At 44.3% G+C, this 24,470-nt stretch overlaps 1 protein-coding gene across 13 annotated transcripts in view; it reads right to left on the bottom strand.

Annotated features, from left to right (window-relative positions):
* LOC120951782 (complexin) overlaps positions 1–24,470 on the bottom strand; it is a 167,251-nt gene that overhangs the window by 101,586 nt on the left and 41,195 nt on the right. For 12 of the 13 annotated variants that reach the window (XM_040370696.2, XM_040370689.2, XM_040370697.2 and 9 more), the window contains exon 2: positions 1,302–1,516. In XM_040370696.2, coding sequence (XP_040226630.1) covers positions 1,302–1,356 — 55 coding nt within the window. In that variant the 5' untranslated portion in view covers positions 1,357–1,516. Of the gene's footprint in view, positions 1–1,301; positions 1,517–2,379; positions 2,403–24,470 lie in introns of those variants that run through there. The other variant, XM_040370693.2, reaches the window with a different exon arrangement.

Here is a 24,470-nt window from a genome sequence, read left to right on the forward strand (position 1 = left end):
TGCATTCTGGTAACATAAAACCAGCCTAGTGTACCAAACTGTTTGACTGACGTTGATTGAGCAGTGCACTGAAAGGATATTGCTTTTTCAGTCCTTGTAGCTGTTATTTTCTAGGAATAGGCGACTGAAGGAAACTTCGAACCTATTGCCGAACCACATGTTCTCTAAGGATACTTGTACTTAGTATCAATGTTTAGTATTTTCAAAACTGTTTAAATTGAAACTGCGACTCTCTAGACGTATTGACGTAGTTTTATTATGATTTCAAATAATCGAAAGAAAAAAGAATAATTCTACCCTTTTTGTGAACAGTTTGCCAAAGTCATTACCAGCGATCAAACGTATGTCTCAGAACAATGAGAACGAAACACTTATGCTGCGAACGTAAACGATGGCTAGCAGCATTCCAACCGCACATTCCTTCGCGTAATTACCGGAACCGAGATCGAACGAACAGTCCTAGCACCATTACACAGATACACACATACACACCCAAATATATATAACACCACACTTCATCACCTTTCGCGCTGGTGCTGCCAGCATGCTGCTTCCGGTTTGCCGGAATGCTACGACCGGCCGATAGCGAAAGAAAGTGGCGCATTTTTAATTAAAGAGCAATGTGTACCACCCACCCACTGTGCATGCTTCCATTTTGGCCGTGGCGCTTCCTCCTCTTTCCATGGTAACCATTTTTCCGGTTGAGCCGGTTGTGGTTTAACTGCGCGCTGCTGCCAAATGGAGCGAAACAATGCGATGCAGCAGCAGCCAACAAAAAAAAACAAACAAAACACACCATAATGAAACGACAATCCGCGCAGGAACATGCTTCTTTTTTTGTTTTGTTTCTTCTTTAAACCAAACGCACAGAAAACACTTCCACAAACAGTGCTGCGACTGCCAGTGCGTCCCCGGGAAAGAAAAGCCGGGAAGATCCACCAGCTCGGATCCGCCGAATTATGAATAATTTATGAGACCATTATTTACGATGATTTATGCTGCACATATTGCTTTCAATGAGGGAGAAAAATGAGATTCTAATGACGGGTGCCACGTGAGCGTGCTGCCCAACCATTCCTGTGCGGGTGTGTGTATGTGTGTATGTGGTTGAATTTTCTTCCATACGAAAAGCTCCCGCTCCCAAACCAATCGCCTGCGCCTGTCCTCCATTAAGGTGTTTATCAACAATCGTTCGAGGTGCAAGGTGGCAAGCACACACATGCGCTCGAAGCATTTCATAAAATGTGCCACATTAACGGTGATTAGTGTACAACATTTGTGCAAACGCTTTCAAAACTTACCTTTAACTGCGTTCAGCTTATTGCCGACCATTTGCTTTGCGACGAATGCAGCCATTTTGCTCGGGTGCTTCCTTTTACAACGGGTTAAATTTGTTTGAACACTACGCCTTTTTTCACTCCCGAAACGCTAAGCTGTGGTACACGTAACAACGATCAATATCACTCACTCTCGTGTGGGTTAGTTTACTGCTTAGTTAACGACGAGATTGTTTGAACTGCGAACAAAAAGAGCCATCGAAGAATAATGGTAAAATAACAATCACTAGAAAATGTGTACTACAAAACGGAAGAAAAATGTTTTTACTTCATTTTGAACGAGTTTTTTCTACAGAGCTTTGTTCGTGGTCACTTTTGTCAGGGCGAAAAACAGTTTACAACCTGTACCGTCCGAAATTGACCAATACGAGCGGTGAAAGCAAAGAAACACCAGTTTTCAAGAAAAATAACGTAACCACGGAAGCACAGCGGCAAAACATCCTTAAACAAATCCTTACGAAACGACAACAAGAGGATACTAAAGGCGCTGTGATGCCGTGTTGCGGGATTTTCTTTGCTGATCGGTTCTTTCGCTTGGAGAATTACACTTCCAGCCACATTCCACACACTTTGTTTTAGTAGTCCACCGTTTGCGAAGGTATGAACGATTTCAAAATACAAAACCCATTCACGCGTTCAAAAGATGGATTCCAAAACAAAGCCGTAGAATTTAACGAACTGTTTCACGTTTAGATGTCGATGAAGGCACACGAAGCAGCAAGAATTTTTGTCTATGTGATTTTACTCGATTCTTCGTTTCGCAGCATAGCCCACCAATGCTGAAATCGAGTCCGATGTCTGGTTTGTGGTGCTTTTTTGGCAGGCGCAAAGTTTTCCGTCGTCCGCACCACCGTTCCACCGCAAACAGTTCGCACACAAAGATGAAGAAAATTGTTCGAATATTTTTTTGCAGCTGGTTCAAAACTGTAGACAACCGGACCGCAGCCTGATCGGTGGTGCTATTTATGATGTTTCGTTGATTTTCTTCTGCTTAATGTTGTCGTTTTTCTTTTAACAAAACGTTGAAGTTTTTCACACTGACGAGCGCGTCTTTTCACCAATCCGAATGCGGGTAATCTGTAAAGAAATTTACCAGAAAGAAGAAAAAGTACGGTTGAAGTTAGTTTGAATAGTTTGCTGCCATTTTTTAAATACAACTTTTGCGTTGTCAAGCAATAGCTTGCAAAGAGTGGGACGAATGTTTTGACAGGTGGAAGGAATGTTCTTGCAGGTAAAAGAAAAGTGGGACATTGGGTAGTGCATAGTAAGGAATATAATGATGTAATGTGAATTGTTTTAAAATTGTTCCACGATTCAAGAACAAGCGTTTATTTTTGTTAGGACTTAGTTTTTAACAACCAAAGTTGAGCTCAGTTTTAAGTACTGACGGTTTCCTGAGAAGAGAATGATTTAATAACAGCATAACAAGCAAATAAAAAAAGTGTTGTTAGAAGCGTTCTTCATGATAGAATAAAAGATTCGCTCTAAATTATCAATCGTCCTGAAAATACAAGTCCCAGCAAGGGCTGTAACGATCAAAGTTTATGACCGTACAAGCACCATACAAGCAAAGCACTTGAGTTCCAGTGCTCTGATAAATATGAAATATCATTTTCCATTTTCATGACACAAGCACACTAGCATTCATTTTTGGAGCAACTTTCCCGAAACCCACGAAAGCTCTCATAATAATGAATGCAATCTACCAGCGTCATAAAAGACTCAACTATCTCTGTTTGTTGGCCTTACTTATTAGCATTCTGCTAGGTCTTTTGCTATTGATTTTTCAACCTCCTGTGTACCTGCAACACACGCCCTTCCTCGAATCGTCAATCGGGGCCCGATGCCTGTGCTTGCCGACGTTAAGCCTAGGCAAGCAAATTTAATTCCCCAGAAGCAGTGGCTAAATATTTAACGAGTGCATGTCTGCTGTCCTATTTTTGCTATCCCGTCCTCTTACCCTCCTTTCACTATGCCACCGCCACTCGAAAACCAAACTACTTGAGTGTAGAACTAGTCTTGCCCTTAAGCAACGATGGAAAAAGGAAAAAAAACCCGCAAAACCCTACTTTATATTCCATCACTCCCGACGACCGACTAGAGAGCGGATGCGCGAACGGTTCTGGAAATAGAGCACAACGCCGTTGTTCGTCAATGTTGGGCACTAGCCAAAAGTCCTTGATTTTGCTTATGTCCAGTACATTTTCCGCCACACTATTACCACTACAGCGGCACTGCACCCGCTGCACCATAAATGACACGAGACGGTGTGTGCACAGGGACGGTACAACATTAGCAATGCAAGCAGAGATGTATTCCCGTGTGCTGTAGGGACGAAACTTTCTTTGCCCTTCTTTCCTTCCTTTTTCACTGTCTTCCTGCTGCTCTAACTAGTATGTGTGTGTGTGTGAAGCTTCCCAAAATCGATAAAAGACATCCGGCAGAGCGAAGATGGCTAAGGGGCGAGATATAAATATAGGAGGAACACGAGTGACCGGGAGGAGTGTGGATGCTAGCTCCCCTTGCATAAACCTTGGCATGCATAAAACCTCAGCTTCGCTGCACCAAACACAACCGTCAACAAACAGCGATACACAGAGCGAAACACCCTCCAGTTCCTCCGTGGATACGTGTTTAAGCACCGCACAGGCAGCATCAGCAGCAGTAGCAGCCCCCAAAACGAAATGATGATACAAATTGGCGAAATTTTTCAATCTCAAGCATTCTCGGGCTTCCTCGGGAATGATATTCTAGGGTCCACAGGGTTTGGGGAAGAAGATATTGCCGGCAAGAACTTTTGACGATATTTTGTGGTGTTGCCTTACTCGGTGGCTGGTAATCGCAAACACAACATTTTATGGTTACTACACAAACAAATCGCATCGGGTGGCTACAATCCGGAGTGATGAGGGGGCGATGAAGAAGGACCAGTGCGAAAGGAAGTACGGGTGACCGTAACCGTTTGCCCGGCGACGGATGGAACGGTGGCAGAAAACTGATGATGTAATCAGATTCCTCTCCCTTCTAGTGGAAGTGAGTAAATTCTTTCGTACGATACGAAACGAAGCACGGTGCGGGCGATCGTGTATGTGCGCGCGGAGTGAGAAAATGTACCCAGGATCGAATGGGAAAATGAGCGTGTCGAAGAAAAAAGAAGGAAAAGCACCATCTGATGCGAAGGGAAAGGTCGATCGTTCAAATTAAAGTATCGTAAGCGGTCAAACGGACGAGATGGAGTTGGAGGGGAATATCCATTCAATTTAAAGATGCATACCAGCAAAGAGAATTTTGAATCTATTTAAAAAACTCGTTGCATCCACTTGATGGAGATTGTTATTACATCGCTGCTCTGCTAAGGTATAGTGCACTTAGTGCTAAAAGCTGTAAATGAGGTTATTCCATACCATATCGTAATTCATAAAATTTATTTGTAAAGGTTAAATATAAACGATCTCATTTCACTTGCACCAATTTGTAACACCGATGCTGAACATTGCTGCATTCGATTCGTTGCCCTTTTGCACCACGCTTGAGATACATGACATTTCACAGCACACACCATAACCCGTCACACTCTTCGCAGAGCCATTGGCGCAATTAATTAAAACGCCAACTCTGACTCTGCTCCGTACATAATTTAACGCCTTCAGAGATTGCTTCAAAAGCAGCGATCGAACCAAAAACAAAAACCCAAAAACGACAACATCAAATTATGCTTTCAGCCACCCAGCCAGCACACACACACACACGCGAACCAGACAGACAACGGAGCACTATTCGTTCTGTAATTTCACCATTGCCGAAGATACGCTTCTGTGTCTGCGGCAGACCTTTCCTACTTCCATAGCGGCCCGGAGGCCACGCCGTTCGGATGCTGGTAGGTTGCCCTTTTTGCAATGGGTTTGCCGGGTGACACCCACAGTTCTGCTGCTGGGTGATAATATTACCAACCCAAACCAACCGTTTTAGGGCGGTCGAGGGTGTACCAGGGTTGGCAACGGGGCAACGATTGTTAACGAGTCGCCTTCGAAAAACCCTTCGCTCGAGAGCGTTCCTTCTTCTGCACTGTGCTACGTGCACAAGACGTACGAGGCTGCCGAGTGAGAAATAATTGTTATTACAATCGTTAAGCAGATTGTTCGCAATGCTGGTGCTGGCGAGGATTAAGGGGTGGATTAAGTAATTTCCTTTCCACATACGAGGCAAGTATTAAGAAAACAGGCAGTACGCATTTGTGTTAGAAACCCATTTCTCTTGTAAATAGTCGTCGCCAAAACACGTTCGCATCCGATCGATCGATCGATCGTACGGTTGGGCAAAGCAGAATGGGTATAATTTGCGAACAAACTTGCAAAAAGAAAAATATGGAATTTTAAAAGCAATAGTAATTAATTGAGTAATTTTGTTTCAGACTCGGCCACGCATTCTTCACTGTTCATTTTGCCGGTTTTTGCTGCTCCACATTGTCTTTGAAGGTCGGTCTTTGCTTCGGCAAGCGATATTGATTTTGTAGCCCCGGGGCTACCCGATTGTTCCAATTTGCAGCCGGCTCGAAACGAAGCGTAACAAAAAGGGACGGAACGCTACCGCCCACCCCAAAACCACCCAAAAGCCCACATCATTGCACGGCGGTTGGTTACAGGCGGATGCGTACACGCGAAAGATAAGGTCATAATTTTGCCATCCAATTCTTTCAGCCCGATTCTCCAGCCTCCTGCGTCCGGAAAAACCGGACACTCGGTCCCGCATCGTGGTTTTGCCTATCCGAGATTGTATGTTTACCGGCAGATTTTTTGTTTTATTTTCCGCTGTCGTAGCAGTTGACCAATGAAATAGCAACACCACATACAGGGACAGAAAAAAAACCTCCCAAAGTGACCTGCAAATGCGGGCCAAAAGGTTCGGGAAAAATAAAATAAAAGTGACACCTTCTCCAGTCACACCCACCCAGCTTCAACGCCCCCGAATGAAGGATAGGAGAATCTGGGCGGAAGGGGAGGAAAAAAAAGCTTTCAGATTTTAATTTGATTTTCTCGCTCGTTTGCGTACGGTTCGTGGCATTGCATGCTTGCTTGCGTACGCTCGTCCGGGTTTCTTGCGTCCCCTGCATTAGGGTCAATTTGGTGTGGGGTCGTGCTTGTTTCAATTCTCATTAGCAGCGAGCAGTATTGGATTTTAAATGAAATATAAAAGACAAGGGATATACACAAAGTAAGGAAGCAAAAAAAAAAGTGCTCAACACAATCACGCCTGTCCGCCTGTCGAAGGTGTTAACAGATGAGTGTGTAAAGGTGGCGGGGCTAAAAAAAAGTTGTTCAATACGATTTTTGTTGGGAAAAGAAATAATTGATTGCTGTAATGAAAGGAATGAAAAATGCTTCCCTTTTTGCTGCCAAGCGAAGGAAGATTAATGGAACATTCTTTTTTTTGTGTGTACTGTTTTCATGATTGACTTTTGAAATGATAAACAAGGACTACTGCGTCATCGAAGTTGCGATTTTTTTTTTTTTTGTAAATGATGTTGTTGGAAACATTTGTAAGGTTCCAACATCTGTCAGACCAGGCGATGTTTTGATCCGGTTTCAAAACATATAAAAAGGGAGAAAAACCGAGAAATCAGCCCTTAACGACAAAAGCGAGCAAGTGTACAAACGATTATAAGAGAGAGAATAAAAAAACACTAATTTTTTGGCACTGCGTTGAAGTAGCCTAAAGAATTTAATTCTCTCACCTTTTTACACGGGAAACTAACGTTTTCCAACAGATGTGTTGTTAGAACAGCTTGTCGTTCATATCATTTCAAAATATCTATCTTTCTTCACATAACATGTTGCATGTAAAAGGATAGTATATTCCAAAATCAAATCCAATTCTGAGCTGTCTCACGCGGGAACTATTCTTCAATCGTCCTAACGCACACACCGATCAAACGTTACATGAACATTATCGCCCAAATGCACGGAATGTTTCAGAGCAGATAAATTGCTTCAATCGTGCCGCATACTTTCCTTTCCCATCCAGCAACAGCCTGATTCCGTACAAACCACCTAAAACACCATAGTCCGGAAATAGTTTTCGTACATGAATTGGCTTCGAGCATACACATAAGCACGCACACATACAGTCCTTGATAATTCCAGAAAGGATCCAAGAAACACCTACTTCAAGCAACGGGCATGTGAAAGTTTTTGCTGATTCGAATTAAGATACACCTTTTCCATATCGTTACAGATAGTTCGTGGCAAAACTTGAACCAGTTCAACTCCTTTCCTATTGAAGCACATCCCGCACGGAATGAAGACAATTACGGGGCGAGATTTATACGAGTTCGCTTGGATTATTTATGCGCAATGTGGAGAAACTTTAAAGCATTCCACAATTAACACCTGCGGTATGTTGAGCTCAACACATATGTTGCTTGATTTGATATGCATTAAATATAGGCTATAATGTGACGACCTTGTTCGAATAGAACACGCTCACGAACATACGATCGATATGTTCTATGCATGCGTGAAGCACACTTTGTTGGCTTTGTATCGACATCCCCATGACCTCTGCTTTATCCTCGTGACCTACAGCAATGCTCGTTTGATTTTGTATGCAGAAATAAAATAAAGAAGAAACACTTCTGCCGACGATCCCCCCAAGAATCCACCCGAACAACAATCGGGAAGGGAGCACCGTTCCAATTTCCATGTCGTTCGACCGATTTGCACTTTTGCCCGTAGTAACATTTGTTTACAAATTCCGGAACCGGAAAACTTTTACCCGCCGAGCATGCTACACGAGAAACGGTATTCTCTTGTCTTGTTCTATCGCGTTTCGGCATTGTCTGCTTCTCACTACTTGAACCCGCTTTATTTCCACTCTGAAAGGTGGGGCACTGTCAGTGAAGAAGTTTTAAAAAATCTGAATTTCAAATTCATCCTTGCTCACTTCCTTCCCACAATGCTCTCATCGTGCTCTTCCTATCGACGACCCGTCAATTTGTAAGATAGTCGAGTTGACTACGACATCCCACTCACACATACACACTCACGTAACCCACACCGCTCAAAAAACCCTTTTCACCGTCAAACGCCACAGAGCGTGAAGGTAACGATGCGAAAGGATCTACGCTGAGGCCTGGACCGGAACAGAAGAAAAAAAAACATCCCAGCTATCGTTCACAAGCATTTCAACTTCTTATCACTTCCCCATGGCTGCAAACTGTGTGCTCGTTTGCAAAACGAGAACCATGTGCACGCTGGGATCACAGGGTTCGGTTTTAGACAACTTTTCTACTAGCTTAACCCGCTTTTGTCGAACATGCGATTGTTCATCTCGTTACGAGTTGCGAAGTTCGATCTACCCGTGGAAAACATTTTCCGGGCGCAGCATACGCAGTGTAAGTGCAGGCAGTTAACTCGATTATTGCATTTCTCGGTACATTTGCACACGTCCTCGCCGGAAACGCCGAATGCTGATGAAGCATTCCGCACGCAGCATGCGTGTGTGCGTTTTAATTTAGCCCCGCCCGAGAATGACCTCACTCGATAACCGGGCCAATTTCAGCCCAATAACACATACATCATTCACATTCATAGGAAAACCATTACAAGGGTAGCGCCAATTTATGCATACAAATTCGCAACTCGTAATTACATTCCCACGTGACGCACTGTCAATTGGGATGTGCTATTGGTTGCTGTTTTTTTAAGTGTTCTTTTTAATTCTCTCCTAGCCAAGGTTCGGTTTCAATTTGATGGAACCGCCAGCTTGGGAAGTGCGCATCGTGGTAATACTGCCACCGATGCGCTGATTAATCAAATTTCGACCACAGCTAACGAACTGTTTGTGGCATTTTATCCCTTCGCGTTTGGAAGCCAGCGCGTTGTGTACGGATTCATTTGCAAATTCGGATACCTTTTTCGTTTTCATGACACTGTGCTGTATCTCTCTCTATTTTTTTCAACCCAGCTGCAGTAAGTGTCCAAACCGGTCGGATAGGACATACGGCAAGCGTTTTATTGATGATGCGGGTGTGCGTTCGCAAGTTTGTCGACGCGTTTGAAAAGTAATCAATCAATAGGTTTGCACTTCCGAGCTTCAAATTTGCCTTTGAAGCCTTTTTGCTTGGATTCCGGTTTTGTGTGCCGGTGCAAAAACACACAAAAAAAACTATCCCCAACGTTGGCGGTCCAGCAGCGCAGAATTCGTTGGATCCATTAGTCTATTTCTTTGACAGTTTCCGTCATATCTTCGCACACCCAGGCTCGACCGTCAACTGTCATCTGTCAACGTATCAAACTGGTGGTTTGATAAAGTGCATGGCCCATACGCCCGAGACCGTAACGGCATGGTGGTGGGCGAATACATAGGCATGCCAACTGGGAAACCGGTCACACGTCGATACGATTCTGCTGATATGGAGCATCGCTCCCACTGTATGACTACATTTCGTGTCCAACATTTCGCCCGTGCTTCCGTGCGAATGAATTTAAAGCAATGAAATAGGGCAAAAAACGGACGATCACACTTTTTTAATACTTCTGTTTCATTCTATTTCGAATAAAATATTGTCACTCCGACTCCTCATCTTTTCAAGCGTAAAAAAGCTCCCGTGAATTTTGCTAACTAGCTGAAAAAAATAGCAACAACCCAAACCAGCCTCGCCAAGTATTTTCATTTTCAACATTCCCGCTATTCCGTTTACCAAAAGTTGTCCTCGCTTTGCTGCAATACGATCGCACCGGTGGGTGCGAGTGTAACAAACCTGATAATGCAAAAGGCACGCGCTCAGGAGCAACAAAACACCAAAACACCCCGTGTAGCCGTTAGGTTCGTTTTGTGTGCTCTCGCTTTTTTGCTTCTCTTTTGCAGAAATAGAAGTATTCAACTTTCCACATCAGGTAGTTTTGCATTCCTTGTGCTCTTTGTTTTTTGCAGCAATAAATGCCACAACCGCGGCATCGCAACCCGGCAGCGAGATGAACAGGATGCATGACACAACGGAAACGACTTTACGCTAACATTTTTATACTATCATGTCACCCGTGTGTGGTGCTAGCTGCCAGCCATACTCCCACCCACGTATCAGGCTGGCGATGGCATTGGGTCAACCCGGGCTGCTCGGGGGAAGCGTGTGTGTGTGCGCGCGCGGGAGACCAAACCCGAGAAAAACCCAAATCCGCTGTAAGCTTATTGTTTCAGCGCACAATTTCGTGCTCGCAACATGTCGCAGATAGAGCAGATTTGCTATAGCCTGTTCGCCGTTCTTTCGCCTCGTTGTTACCTGCAGGTAGTTAGTTTTGAAAATGTTTGTTAAGCTAGCAAACCAGCAAGCAAAAAACAAAACCGGAGGCGACAAAAATTCGTTTCTTGATAAAAAAAACCCCTAGCCGAGTGGGTCACAGTGGTGAGTTTGGTTTTGGTGGGCCAGGTGCAGCACCGTTAGTAAAAGATCAGACGGGCGATTACAATGCAATCGGACATTGGGAGGCGGCCACGGGTGCTGAAGACAACAGTGTGTTCTGACGAAACGTTCCCCAACAGCACAACGTTTCCAAGAACGAATATGTAAACAATTTGCATAGACAACAGCTGAGCAGCTGTCTGTCCCTTCCACTTTAGCCGTGTTTCAAGAGCGATAAAATCCGTGCTTGTTCTCATCTCAGGAATGGAAAATTCATTTTTCATTCAAGTTGAAATACAAATTTCTAAAACTATCCGACGCTTCAATACTAAAATGTTGAACGGATATTTACATTTTATTTTGGCTGTTTAGCCTTTTCATTATACGGTCGGAAGCTTCTTGTTAGTCTAATTTAACGTAAATATTACTCAAGCGTGCGATTTTAGTTCAACATTCTAGCCAAGTAATGACAATATTATACGCTACTTTAACTCAGCTAGTGGCACTCATAATTTATCTTACTTATTAAATTCGTAGGCAACTTCATGAATTAATTCTAGCTGGTCCTCATGTTAAATTAATTTAATTCGTTTTGCTCGTTATCGGATGATTTCTAATTATCATCATTATTGTCTTATGCATAGATAAATTGAGAAGGTAGTTTTACATATGACCAAAAAGGTTTTAGAAATTTGGGCTTGAGTTTGGGGAATCATTAAAAGATGAAAGGTGAAAACCTGAAGGTGAAGAATGCATAATAAAATACACAAAATGCACTGTTCTTACGCAAAACAAGAAGGAATTGTCTTCACACAAACTTCAACTTTAGTTTCAACTTCTGCTTAAATTTAATAAAAAATCATTTACATTGACAATCACTCTAACGTCCATTTCTTCAAGGGTTCCACCTTCATCTCCCTACAGAAACCAGGAAGATTAATTTTGTTCACTGTGTGCTATGTTACTCGCTTTGAATTCTCGCGCGAAAGCTACCCTCCCCGTTTATTGACCGGAAATGCTTATAAAAGTCGAACGAGATTGATGTAAATGTTTAAAGTTTCTAATGTCAGCCAAATAAATCTTGTTTTCCTCCCACACCATTGCCCTGCGCTCTTTTACATTCGCCTTCCTGTGCTGCCCTTCAATTCCTGCACCCCACACTGATACGTTCCTCGAATCCGCTTACATTGCTGGTGACTTTTAATAGTCCGGAAATCGTTAGAACTTTTAGGGAGAAGGAAGAGTACGGCCAAGCCCACTCTCTACTACAGAGACTGCACTGCTCTGTAGCTTGCAGATATTAAAAAGTTTCCTTTTCCTCGTGTGTTATGTTCCGCAGCAATCCCGTTAAACTGTCGTACGAGGCTGCTTTTCCTCCTCGCAAAACTTAAGCGCACAATTATTGAGGCCCTTTGCGGGAGGTTACGGCGATGCGCCACGACGTGCGCGCGAGGGTTTTTACTTATTAAATCTTACTTTTTCCCCATTTTCACCCGCAGGCGTCAGGCAAAACTACACACATACAGGAAAGGAAAATAACGAACAAGCAACAGAAACAACAAAAAAACACACCGGGAAAATCTTCAACCAAGCTGCCACTGCTGTGAGTAGAATGCAAATAATCACGTACCGAATTTGGTGTCCCACTTTTTGCCGATAACTTTTCCCACCGCCCACCACACATACACCTACACACACACGCAGAGCTTCACGTAGACATGCCCGCACAACTCTTACGCTTTGGTTTTTGCTTTGGAAAATGAGCATTCCAACGCTTGCGTTCGTGTCTTAACTTTATTGCAGCCGCGGTACAGAACAGAAAGCATCCAGTGAATGTCTTGCCCCTCGCTACACGGATGGGAATTTAAAGTAGAAAAACGGAAATAGTTTGCTAAGAATGAAAAATGTCGATCTTTCCTCATAGTCAGCGTGTCCCTTACGGTTCCTTCTCATGGAACCTCCCTTCTGTGGGTATGAAGATTCTCATACGTAAAACGAACGTCACACGTATTTCAGCACGAATGCTACTTCCCTGGAGGGTAGGGTATGAAATACAACTCGTCCGACTTTTGAAACTGTTCTCACAAATTTTGTGAAATATTTCATTCTCATTTAAAAATGTTTCTTTCGTTTTGTTTTATCCTTCGAGCGTTTTGTTTTTTACGTAAGTAACTTTCAAAATTATTTAACTTCAGGCATCAAACGTATCTTGTGCTAGAACATTACTCCGCATTATTACTATGAAGACCAGTCAGTATAGGGCAGATCGTGGAGTCAGCTACCTGCCTGCTATGCAGATAGCACTGCCAGCAGCATAAATTATGCAACAATAATGACGCTGCGGTTCTTGCTTCTGTTGATACTGCTGTCTGTACCGAACTACAGCATCGCAACATTCGAGAGTGGGACGTTTCCGCCGGCAATACTCCACAGTACAACGACACTTTCCACGAGCGCTGGCAAAAGTCACCAAAGCCGGAAGTACGACTGCATTATGTTAATGGTAAAGATTATTCCCGGTGAAAGTTTAATTGTCTACGATCCTCCTCCGCTTGGTACATGCTGGCCCTGCCAATTCACGCGCTAACGTTCTCTCACCGCAACTCGGAGCACAGTCAGCGAGCGTGTTGCGAAGTGGAAAGTGATTTTTTATAACCCAACTTTTAGCCGACAGTGCTCAGGACTCGCGTCATGTTGATTCGTGTTCGAGGGCCCGTGTTCGGATCAGCCCATCGCACGGATTCGTATTCCACGTGTATGGGAGGACGGCGAACCAAAGGAGAAACCATGCGCATGGCACTCTCTAATTACGACCTCTGACGATTTAACGATTATTGGAAGAAAGACAATTTGCGCTGGTGTCATGTAACGTTTGGAGCGATTTTTTTCTTTTTTTTTTTTTTGCTACAAGACATCAGCAAATTTCCCGTTCCGACTGCTCAACTCCACGGTGTTGGACCGAAAGCAACATCATCTACTAGACATAAAATACTTACGAAAGCACTCGCTCCATCCCAATTTTCAGTCACAGTCACAGGTCAAAGTGGCGATTTTTCATCGGGCTTTCCTTGCGCCTCGCGGGCAAACTCGCACCATGCCGGAGGAAGGACGTTTAATTAAGATTATGGGGTGTTGTCTTACATGAGACCTTCCCTTGCCTTCCCTGCTGCGGACTGAGGCGCACGGTACAAGACATTGCTGCTCGAAAAATGGTGTCTTTTAAAAGCTAAACGACTGTTGGCTGACTTTTGACAGTTTATGTGTTGATAAATCGTGTCTGCCTGGGATGGGGTGTTAAATCGAGGGCAGCTGCTCAACATACGACAGGTTAATGACGGTGCCCTTTTGCCCTAGAGCGAACAAGCTAGAGTGCGATATAAGGGAGGGTAGGGTGGTCTTTACCGTTTTTCCCATGGCAATTTCCTCCTCGAAGCTTCACGCTTACATTTCAATGAATTCTGGATAAATATGCTTAACATAATGCAGAGCATGCAGTAGAAATGTATTTCAATTGTAGAGCTTGCATACTACGAACATAGATTTTGACATAAAAGAGAGCATTCGTCAACCAGGTTCATACTTCAATACAATTCCAATATTACACAAAAACATTATAATTGCTTGTATGGTAAAATTGTTACCAAAAAAACATTAATATTGTTTTCTCCCGAAATCGTAATAATCATCCACAATTCATTACACAAGGCCAAGCATACTGTCTAGAAATTTGACCGAGAAAAGTTCGTTGTTCCGTTCCAGAAACGCATTCCTGGTTTGTGCAAATTTTCTTTCAGTTAAACAATTCCAACCGACCAAACATTCAAACACACCAACCAAACGCTCATTACCGATGGCGGATGCGGTAACGCTATTTAGCACACACCATGCCAAAGGAAAACGAACAAACGTGGAAAACTGCTCCCCCACCGAGCGTGAGAAATCTTTTTTGTCAGTTTCAATCCAATCTCCGCAACCCGGCAGACACACAGAAAGTTTGGCTTCACTTGTCCGCTTACGGTGCTTTCCGTCTGTCTGTAAAGGACGCTCGGCTGTGTTTCGTACCATTGCTTCAATTGAATTACGTTCGCTTATTTATTACTGTCCTTGCACAGTCAGTGAACTGTCGCTGCTCCGCTGGCCTCAGTGTAGGTCGCTCCAATACACGTAACCAACACAACAAAGCAATCGCTCTCAGGATCCTTCCGGTAAAGAGCACGACACCGATCCATGCTTAAGCCAGATGCATCACCAAAGCTCGAGCAGGACTAACTTTTCCTACCACCAATTGCGCGCTCACCCATCCCGAGCGTTCCGCCCGCCTCATTTACTTCGCGAGGCGGACTTTAGACTCGAGCGGAAAAAAGCATCCATCCACCCACTTTAGTAATCCATTGCGATGGCAATGACGCAAAAACTTGCTGTATACGATTGCATACGAAATAAGTTTGTTTGACCGAAATTGAGCTTCTTCGGTGGGTAGGCGGTTGCGAGGCGCCTTCCGCTCTACAAACAAACGGGGGGAAGGGGGGGGGGGGGGGCTCCGGCACAACTTTCTCCGCCGACCTTCGACGAGTTGTGCTGCCCGTTGCGCTCGCAGGCGAGGTTGGGGGGATGACTTTTTGGTAGAATGTATTTTAATCAAAATATGTAGATTTTATTCCATACTTTTTCCTGCGAACTGCCCGTCCCGTGTGAATGCTGACCCCGTCGTGCACTTCCCGAACACTCCTAACGCTGTTCCGGCCCGTACCGGTGGGGCGTTGGGTGGTATGGTTTTTGTTATTCATTTATGTTTATGCTACATTTGTCTCGCCACACCAGTGGAAGGAAGCGAACAGCTGAAACACAGCAACAACAACAGCACCAAAGCCAACAACAGTAACACACAAAACACCCCATCCACGGACTCCAGTTGGAAACTAACGAATGCGTTTGCATTTCAAAGTCGTTACCATGTTGCTTGCCCTTCGGGCTTCGGGCTGCAGTAACAGAAAAGCTTGAACTTCAAACAAACGCTTTTTTACTTAAAACTTCCCGTCCGGTCCGGTGCGAGTGAAGATTAAGTACATATTTTGCTTCATCATTTATTTGGCCTTGTTCTTGGCAAAGTAAGGTATAAGGTTGATAACGGAAAATAAACCATAATCTTGTTACCCCGCGTAGTGGTGTGCGGCAAATAAAAAAGAACAAAGTTTCACCATCTGTACTAAAATGTCTACCTAATGGGTGTCCCACGCGCTGGAAAAATAATCCCAACGTCGTAAGCCACCGACGTACCCTGGTGGTCATTTAAAGGAAGTATTTCCCTAACGTAACGTTCCCAATCTCTGCTGCTGGTTCTTATTGGCCACCTGGTACAAAAAAAACAACAGTAACACAGATAAACTAGGTCAGAAAAAAACACACTCTAATCCGCTTTATGGAAAGGAAAAGTTCGGCCAGCCTAACTGTGTATCGCGAGGCCAGAATAAAAACAAACAATCGGAACAACATGTTGTTATGTTTTTCGGGTAGTGTTCTCTCTTCCTCTCTTCTTTGCAGATCGCTTCCCTCATGCAAGACCGAACGATGGCGATGCCCTTCAAACGTTCCATTGGTAAGGAAAACAGAATCTGCTGCTGCTGCTGAAAGGCTTCCCAAATGGAAAGTAAAGCGTGTCATCTCGTGTCACCAACGCTACAGCACATTGGCAGGCGTCAAATGTCTAGACATTATGGCGCACGCTAGTCATCAATGAATTTTCTTACCCTCCGCAATAGACGTTCTTGAGCTTCACGTAGCAAAAGGCCGGTGGAGCGTGATACTGATGGGCTGCTGGTAAGTAAAGGGTCTAGATGTTGTCTTACCATCTCGGATGGCGCCAGAAATAAGCAATTTATGATCGTTGACCTACTTAAATTATGCTGGTAGTGGCCAAAGGAATCGAATGGTGATAGTTCTTGTGGTTTATTTGCTTTGAAGACTATAAATGGTCGTTGACAAATACAATATTCCCTTTTATATATTTTTTTGTATTTCTGAGGATTGTTATGCTGGAAATTATCTTTCTTATTCTAACACTAATATTTCATTGTTGTAAATTTTACTACACACTTACGTCACTCAAACAAAGCCTCTCTCTTTCTGCAGAAAACTTAAATCGGTATCGTTTTACACAATTAGCCCGAAACAAAACGTCCGTCAAGCGGCAGTCAGAAAAAAAGGCAACCCTCCCCACCAATCATCCAGTTGACGACAATTAGAATCTTATCGTGCCACTTTTGATACACATCCGAGGCGCTCTTTTAATTATGGCTTTTGCATTAGTTACGATAAGGAAGGTAGCGAACGAGCAAACGTGACGTTGATGCATGATCATTAGCCATCGAGCCACCAAGCAAACCACCGCCACCGGAAATTACCGGGAAGGAAGTAAGGTCGAAACAGAGGTGAAACTGTCAGACGCACAGTCTGGAAAAAAGGCTTCCAACGGCCCATACAAGAATGTTGGCACAGCAACGATTGGAAACTATAAAGAATATGTGTAGGGTGGGGAAACCCACCGTCTGCATGATAAATTACAATCACTGGTTTCTCAGCCCGCACTCCTTTTCTCTGTATGCTAACGGCACCTGCTGGCTATGGCTTGCTTGAGTTACCAACTCTTCTTTCTAGCGCCTGATGGCAATAACAGCTCCATCGTCACAATCGACCTGCAGTGACACGCATCTTGAGAAACAAACACTCACTCGTGCCCCACTTGAGACAGTCGACGCAGGTCGAGGTCGAAGTACGTCAACTAATTGCTCCCTATGCCGCGGGCCGTGCCGTCGACTCCCGGTGTCCTGCACTGCTGCACGCCAACAAGCAGGCCAGGAAGCGCAACCGAAGCCTCCCCGAAAAGCACGACGTCACTAACCAGTCAGTTGAAAAGATAATCAAACACTTTGACACCTTCGCTGCCTCCGCACCCCGGACTTTTGCGGGCGGACACAATCGGGTGCTCGTTCAGGTGTGATAAATCACCCCGAGGCGGATGCTCGGCGGATGGAGAATAGCCGCACTGATGAGGTGTTCGTTTGCGTCAAACGGCACCTTGCGGTTGGAATTAGCCATCGGTCGGAATACAAAAGCAAAAACAAAAAAAAAGCAGAACCAGAAAGAAAACCGCACCAGCCTTCCAGCATCTTACCAAAAATCCCCGCCCAAAAAGCCGTCCGGCGATATATATATAGACTTTTTGGCTTTTTACATGCGCACATGCACCCACAAACACACACGGAGGAGAGTGGAGGTGGATAGAAAATTAGCTCTACCGAGAGATAAGTTGTCACGGGCTAGCGTCACTTCGGAACAAGCTTAACCCAAACAAGTGCAGCTGATGGCTACCACTAATCATCATCATCATCACCAGCGGACAGTGGTAGCAGCAACGTGGTGTTCGCGCTTTTTTCCCGTGAACGTTCCAAAGCACCGATGACGCACGTGTACGCACCACCAGACGACACACGCGGACGACGCAAACCGTCAAGGGTGCACGATGCGATGTTAATTTTCTGTAACAAATTGCAATTTGAGCACACCACACGGGCACTATCGGAGCTCGTGGGTAATTCCGAGTTTTGCTGCTCGTCTTCAACACATCATCTCACGACCAGCGGCCAGAGCGTTGTTGATTGATAGCACCATTGGAACGGGATAGGAATAGTGTAGGAACTGGCGCGCCAGGAACGTCTGCTCTCCGTGCTGTGCGCCATTCTTTGCCAGGCGGAAGTAACCATAAACGCAACCCGAATACAGACGGAGATAGTTGAGTAGGATGGTTTGCGAAGTGAGTGCGATCAGTTGATGTAGCCCTGGATGTACAGGCATCGGTGCCTTTGATATCATGGATGTGCGCCTATGCGCCCCTGCTCTGAACGTTCCAGTTCTACTGACTTTCAAACAAAGCAATTATCTTTTCATTTTCAAGTCTTTAATCAAATTAGGTACGACTTATCGGAGCGTATAGCAGCCTGTGCACAGTATCTCGGGACAGCTCTGTTTCCTGTGGATGTTATCACATCGAGTTCGATCGTCCGCCCCCTGCCGCCCAACCGTAATCGAACGGATGTGATGAGTTTTCCTCGGTTTTTCGTCGTACCACGTTGCTTCGCTATGGTTCGCCATCAGCATCACATGCGTCGATGAACACACCCAATGGTACACTTAGCCTTTCGGTGGTCAGCTCATTGCAAGTAGCACTTTCTTTGCCCTTCACACCCAGTGCTACCAGCTATTGTCATCGATACAACAGAGCAGGCCGCACAGCAACTCTCTAGCCACAGCCCCAACCACATTAGCTTCAGCCCTTTCATAGCAACACACTCAATACCCAGGCCAAAGCTACTTCGATAGATAACAAAAATGCATTCACTAAAGCCGAGGATAATCTTTCCTGAGCATATGGGGTGGAGCTTTAATTTGATTTTTGTTTACGGGACAATGTGCAGCAACGAACGGTATAGTAAAAACTATATTACATCGACACTGTGTAAAAACAGCAACGACAAAAAAGTTTCGCAAATCTGTAAACTATCGAACGGATTGGACCAATCCCGTTGCAATGTTTGAAGCTCATTTACTTGAGCTTCATCTTCGAGTGTTTTCGAGTGTGTGCTTTTATTAGCTCGGCACTACCACAACATCGATCTGGTTTGGTCGACTGAATAAAACCGATCTGGTTACACAAAGCACAAAACACCTCTCAAGTTATTCAAAGTTAAATGTTCAACAACAAAAAAAACTAATGAATGAATCGAACCCACTTTTATTATTTGAAGCATTACTTTAGGATTCTTTTTTTTAAGTAAAAGTATAGAAGTAATGTCGTTCAATTAAGCCTTTTAATTACGGATTTTGATGGACACAATTTCAAACAAGTTCCGTAGTTTAACATTTGTATCATTTTCATGCTATGATATGAATACGCAATTATTGATACACAACTACAATAACTTTTATGTATGATTGTTGTGAATTTTTATAGCGAAAAGAGGAGAAACAACATAACATCGCCGTAATTTATTTAAAATCGATCTATAGCCATTTCGCTTCTTCTGAAACTACTGCACAATACGAACGCTGCTTTAATTTATTTATTATTCCATATCTATCTCCCTGCCTCTCTCTCTCTCTCTCTCTTTTTGTGGTTCAATAAACAATCCTATCGAGCTCGAAGCAATTTCAGCATTTGCCCAGCCATGCAAATCGTGCTTAAAAATGCAACTCAATTTCAATAAATAAAATTAGCCACCAGCAAAGGACGGCAGTGTTGTCTTGTATACACATATACACAGCCGCCTTTGCGATTTAAACCTCACAATTTCGTGTTTTGCATTTTCATATTGATTAGCTTATCCTTACGTTACGCTTACGGTTTCCGCATTCCCTATCGGCTTTTCTCAAGCGATTCCAATTCTATCTCTCTTCGCTTGCTATGCTTCACGCCACCAAACCATGGCTTATCGCCATAGCACGTATATTTTCCATTTTCCAATCATTTCCGATAAGCAAAGGAAATGTTTTTTTTTTCCTATTCACTGTCTTGCACGCGGCAAGCTTGGCATGAAATTGCTTTTGATGCGGCACTGTCGACGAGCAACGGCAAACCGGTGCTCTTGCTGTCGGTGCTGTAAAATTTTAAAGGCAAGTTGCTGCCTGCAAGCAAACACGATTCAATCGCGTGTTTTCTTTTTATTCTACACCATACAAACGACAGCGTTTCATTATATTCCCCAGCTTGCCGTAGGCAATCGGTACACCAGTTAAGGAAAATGCTTTTTTTCCTATACCGGTTTCAAAAATCGAGAGAGGTACAAAGAAAGAAAGAGACAGAGAGAGAGAATGAGAGAGAGAGAGAGAGAGAGAGAGAGAGGGAGAAAAAGAGAGATAATGAAAGAAACCCTTCCTGATAATGCCATTTTCCATTTTCCCATTGGAAAAGAAATAGTAAGGAGCAATAGCAAAGTGACTGCAAACGAAGCACGGCTGTAAAAAGCAGGTCACCACAACAAGATCAGCACAATAACCAGGCAGGCAACAAACCAATCTGACGACTCGGGGCCAAACGGCAAACAAGCGCTCGGCTCATTCCACGAACTGCATTCGCATTGACCGAGATGAAGCCCTTTCCTTCAGCTCGGTGCATTATTTATCGGTTGTGCTGTAGCTGCACCAAACATCGCATACCTCCCCCCTGGCTGATGCTGTATCCCGCGCGACGGTTTCGCAAACCTTCAAACAAACACACAAATGCAATCGAGCTTTTCAGCTGGAGGTTCAACTCACACACACACACACACACACACACACACACACAATCTTTTCCCTTGCCCTATCCTCGCTTTGTGGACTATTTTCATGGAATTAAATTTACATGGCTGAATGGGTTTCCGTTCCGTTCCGAGATGCGAAGCGGACCACCACTGCCAGCCGTGCGGAAGGAGCGTGGTAAAAGAAAATTGTTTTTCTTTGCCCCATCGCCACACCACCAGCACACCAAACGGCACCAAATCAGTTCGAAACCTATTCTGCCGCTTGCACATTCCAAAAGAAGAACGTTCCCTTTCACCGATTCCTTCACTACAAAAAAAGCCCTTTTTGCAAAGAAAACCAATAAAGAACAAGAAATGAGCTCCCGAAAAGGAAAATTGGCACACCAACACACTCACACACACAAAAGCTGAAAGAAATGGGAAAATCGAACGTCGCTGCCGGAAAAAGCTCGCGTGCCTTCCCAAAAAGGCTTTCCGTGCATTTGACGAATCCTTTTGTGAGCTATGCTGCATCGCCCTTGGAGCGGGGGGGGTCGGCCCGCAATGTTGTTTCGAGTATCTTATTATTGTCTTATGGAGTTTTTCGTTTGCCGGCGCATTTCTTTCAATACATTCGTCGGGTGCGAGCGTTCTTTTGCTACCATTCGAAAGTGGAAAGAAAAACACATTTTGCCGACAGAAAGCATTCCATTTTGGGGCAAAAAAAACATTGCCGATCCGTAAAACTCACAAATGGCGAAATAGTTACCCACAAAGGCGCACCTTTTTGCAATCAAATCTGCTAAGTGTTCGTAAGACGTTGTTCTTTGTGCTGAGTGCAGTTTGTTTTCTTTTCTGAATGATGAACTTTTGAAAAGCTTTTGTATTAACTACATTTTTTTAAACGCTTTCAAAGCTTTTACGGCAACACGGTCTCTTGCAGTAAGCTTTCTATGACGTACTTTCATTACAAACATCATTGGTATGCTAACGTCGAATGGCGGCGAAATGTGACCGTAATAAATGATACCGGTTGCATCATCTACACCACTTGAGCAACACTCGTAGATTGCAGGAAAAACAACTCACCCGCTTTTCCGTTTTTTCCGGATCACTTTCATCAGGATGCAACGTCAAACATGCAGTGCCAGTGCATGTGAGTGTGTGTCTTGATGTGTCATTCAAGCTGACCTCCAATCTTCAAACGGCCACTTAACATTCCCCATTCGTTGCAGTTTTTTCCGACACACACGAAGAGGTCCGCATCATGCATCTCCGCCGGGTTGGTGCATGCCAAGGATCGACACCGGCAGAGCGATCGATTTAATTAACCGCACGGTCACGGAGGTTGGTCCGAGCACAATTTCCGCTCGCACATCACGACGCTTGACATATTGCCCTTTGTTATGTGCTAATGGAAAGGGCACAGAGGTTCTCCACCAGGTCCGGTTCACTTGAAAAGCAAACCGAGTATTCAGTGCTTATTTTTCCCCCCCATTCAACATTTCATCTCATTGTCAGTCTCGAAATGTAGTACCGCTGTCAAGTGCACCCTTTCGGCGTTCAAGGCTGAAGAGAAGAATGCGTCACAAAAAAAGCCGCGACTATTCTCCTTATGGCGATACGGCACACAAAAGCCAGCCAAACCATAATTCACCACGCTAGAAGTCATCAACCACACATTCAAAGAGCATTCCCAAACGAAGGAGAGAATGGACGGGGGAGTACTTCAGGCCATATTAGACTTGCTACACACTCACACACACACACACACACACACACACACACACACACACACAGCGACACATTGATGCTGGGAGTGGAATGCAATCAAAACTTTTTCAATTTTGCTACAGACGACAGCACAGCGACAGGACCGACGAGTGAAGCAGTAAAATTGGAGTAAAATCTTCGATCCAATATCGTGGTATCATTCTGGGTGAAGACGAAAAACTTTGATTAGGCTACCGTTACGTTGATGGGACGCATCGAAAGGGCAGTTAGTGCCATGGTTTATTGCCTGACGGTTGCTTGGAACAGACTGTGCCGATCTTCTTGCAGCAGCAAAATCACATCCTAATGAAACAACATAGGCTCCGTAACTCATCGGTGTGTATGTACAAACATTGCCAAAGCAAGCAAAGGTACATATGGGGATGCAGTTGATTGTGCCTCGCACGTGTTAGCCCTCTTGGTCTACACACATGGTCCACACACGCGCTTTACGCTCGATGAAGTGCATCTTGTGCTTGATGAAATATTCATCACAGCTGCCCGGAACTGGCATTTCCACTGTCACCGTGTGTCAAACAATCGCTATCGTATTGAGGTATACTGCCGGACATACCGATTGGCCATTTAAACTCGGAAGCTGCCTTGATAAATGATGTCAGAATTGTTCAATAAATGAAGAACCAATATATATACTAGGGACACTGGTCGCTACGGTGTGACCCTTTACCAGTGCTTCCGGGTGACGGAGCTTCCGAGTGGGGACGGTGAGATGTGCTCAATCAATCTGCGCCCAACTCACCGTGTACAAGAGGCTATCAATCAAAACTGCCCTAAAATAACGAGCAGCATTGGACGATAGAAACGAATACTGTGGCTCCTTCCTCGGAAGGGAGATAAAAATCAATAAACCAGCCAAAAACCTTCACCGATCAATCAAAGATGGTTCAATGTACAACGAAACATAAACAGTGTAACAACGGCTCTTAACAAAATACACAGCACTGCTGCCGAACACGCCTGCTGCACGATCTCGAGCGATTGACAATCGCCGGATCGATAAAACTCGTTCACTTAGCATCAAATCATTCTCATTCGTTTTCATTATTCCTGCTTTACTGCTTCGTCACGGTGCCCCTTTTCTAGCGATAGCGCTGTAAATGTAAATGTGTTCCACTGGCAGCGCATAAAAAATACAGTTCAAGGAAGGATTAGTACTTAAAATATTTTCATTAGAAAATCATGACAAACATACACACCGCAGCACACACAAACAGAATGCTAAAGCCTGAACCGTGCCCCACGCACAGTTGGCACAAAAAATTGACTCTTCTTCTTATTCGATTATTTTCTCCAAACTCAACTCGGTCCGAACTGACAGTAAAATCTCCCATTCTCATGGGTGTACGATCGTACGACGATCTCATGAGTTCGTTTCGATGCTTTTACTTCCTGCGCAAAGCCACTTCCTGCTCGTCCTTTTTTATGCGCCACCATTTGGCGAGAGCAAAACGATACTGCGAGGGACGCGCACCAGCAGCGCAACAAAACAACGATAAGGTTTTTTTTTTTTTCACGTATGTGCACATTCGTGTATATGCCCAGTGCGTGGAAGTCATCGCGTAAAAAGTTTGTCGCGGTGGTTGTTTTGCTTTGCTACGAAAAATGCAAAAATGAAACCGCCACCCTTCTGTGCGGACCAGAATCTCGTTACACTGATGAGTTTGCGTG

Source organism: Anopheles coluzzii, chromosome 2 (genome assembly GCF_943734685.1).
Source record: "Anopheles coluzzii chromosome 2, AcolN3, whole genome shotgun sequence".
Taxonomy (NCBI): Eukaryota; Metazoa; Arthropoda; class Insecta; order Diptera; family Culicidae; genus Anopheles; species Anopheles coluzzii.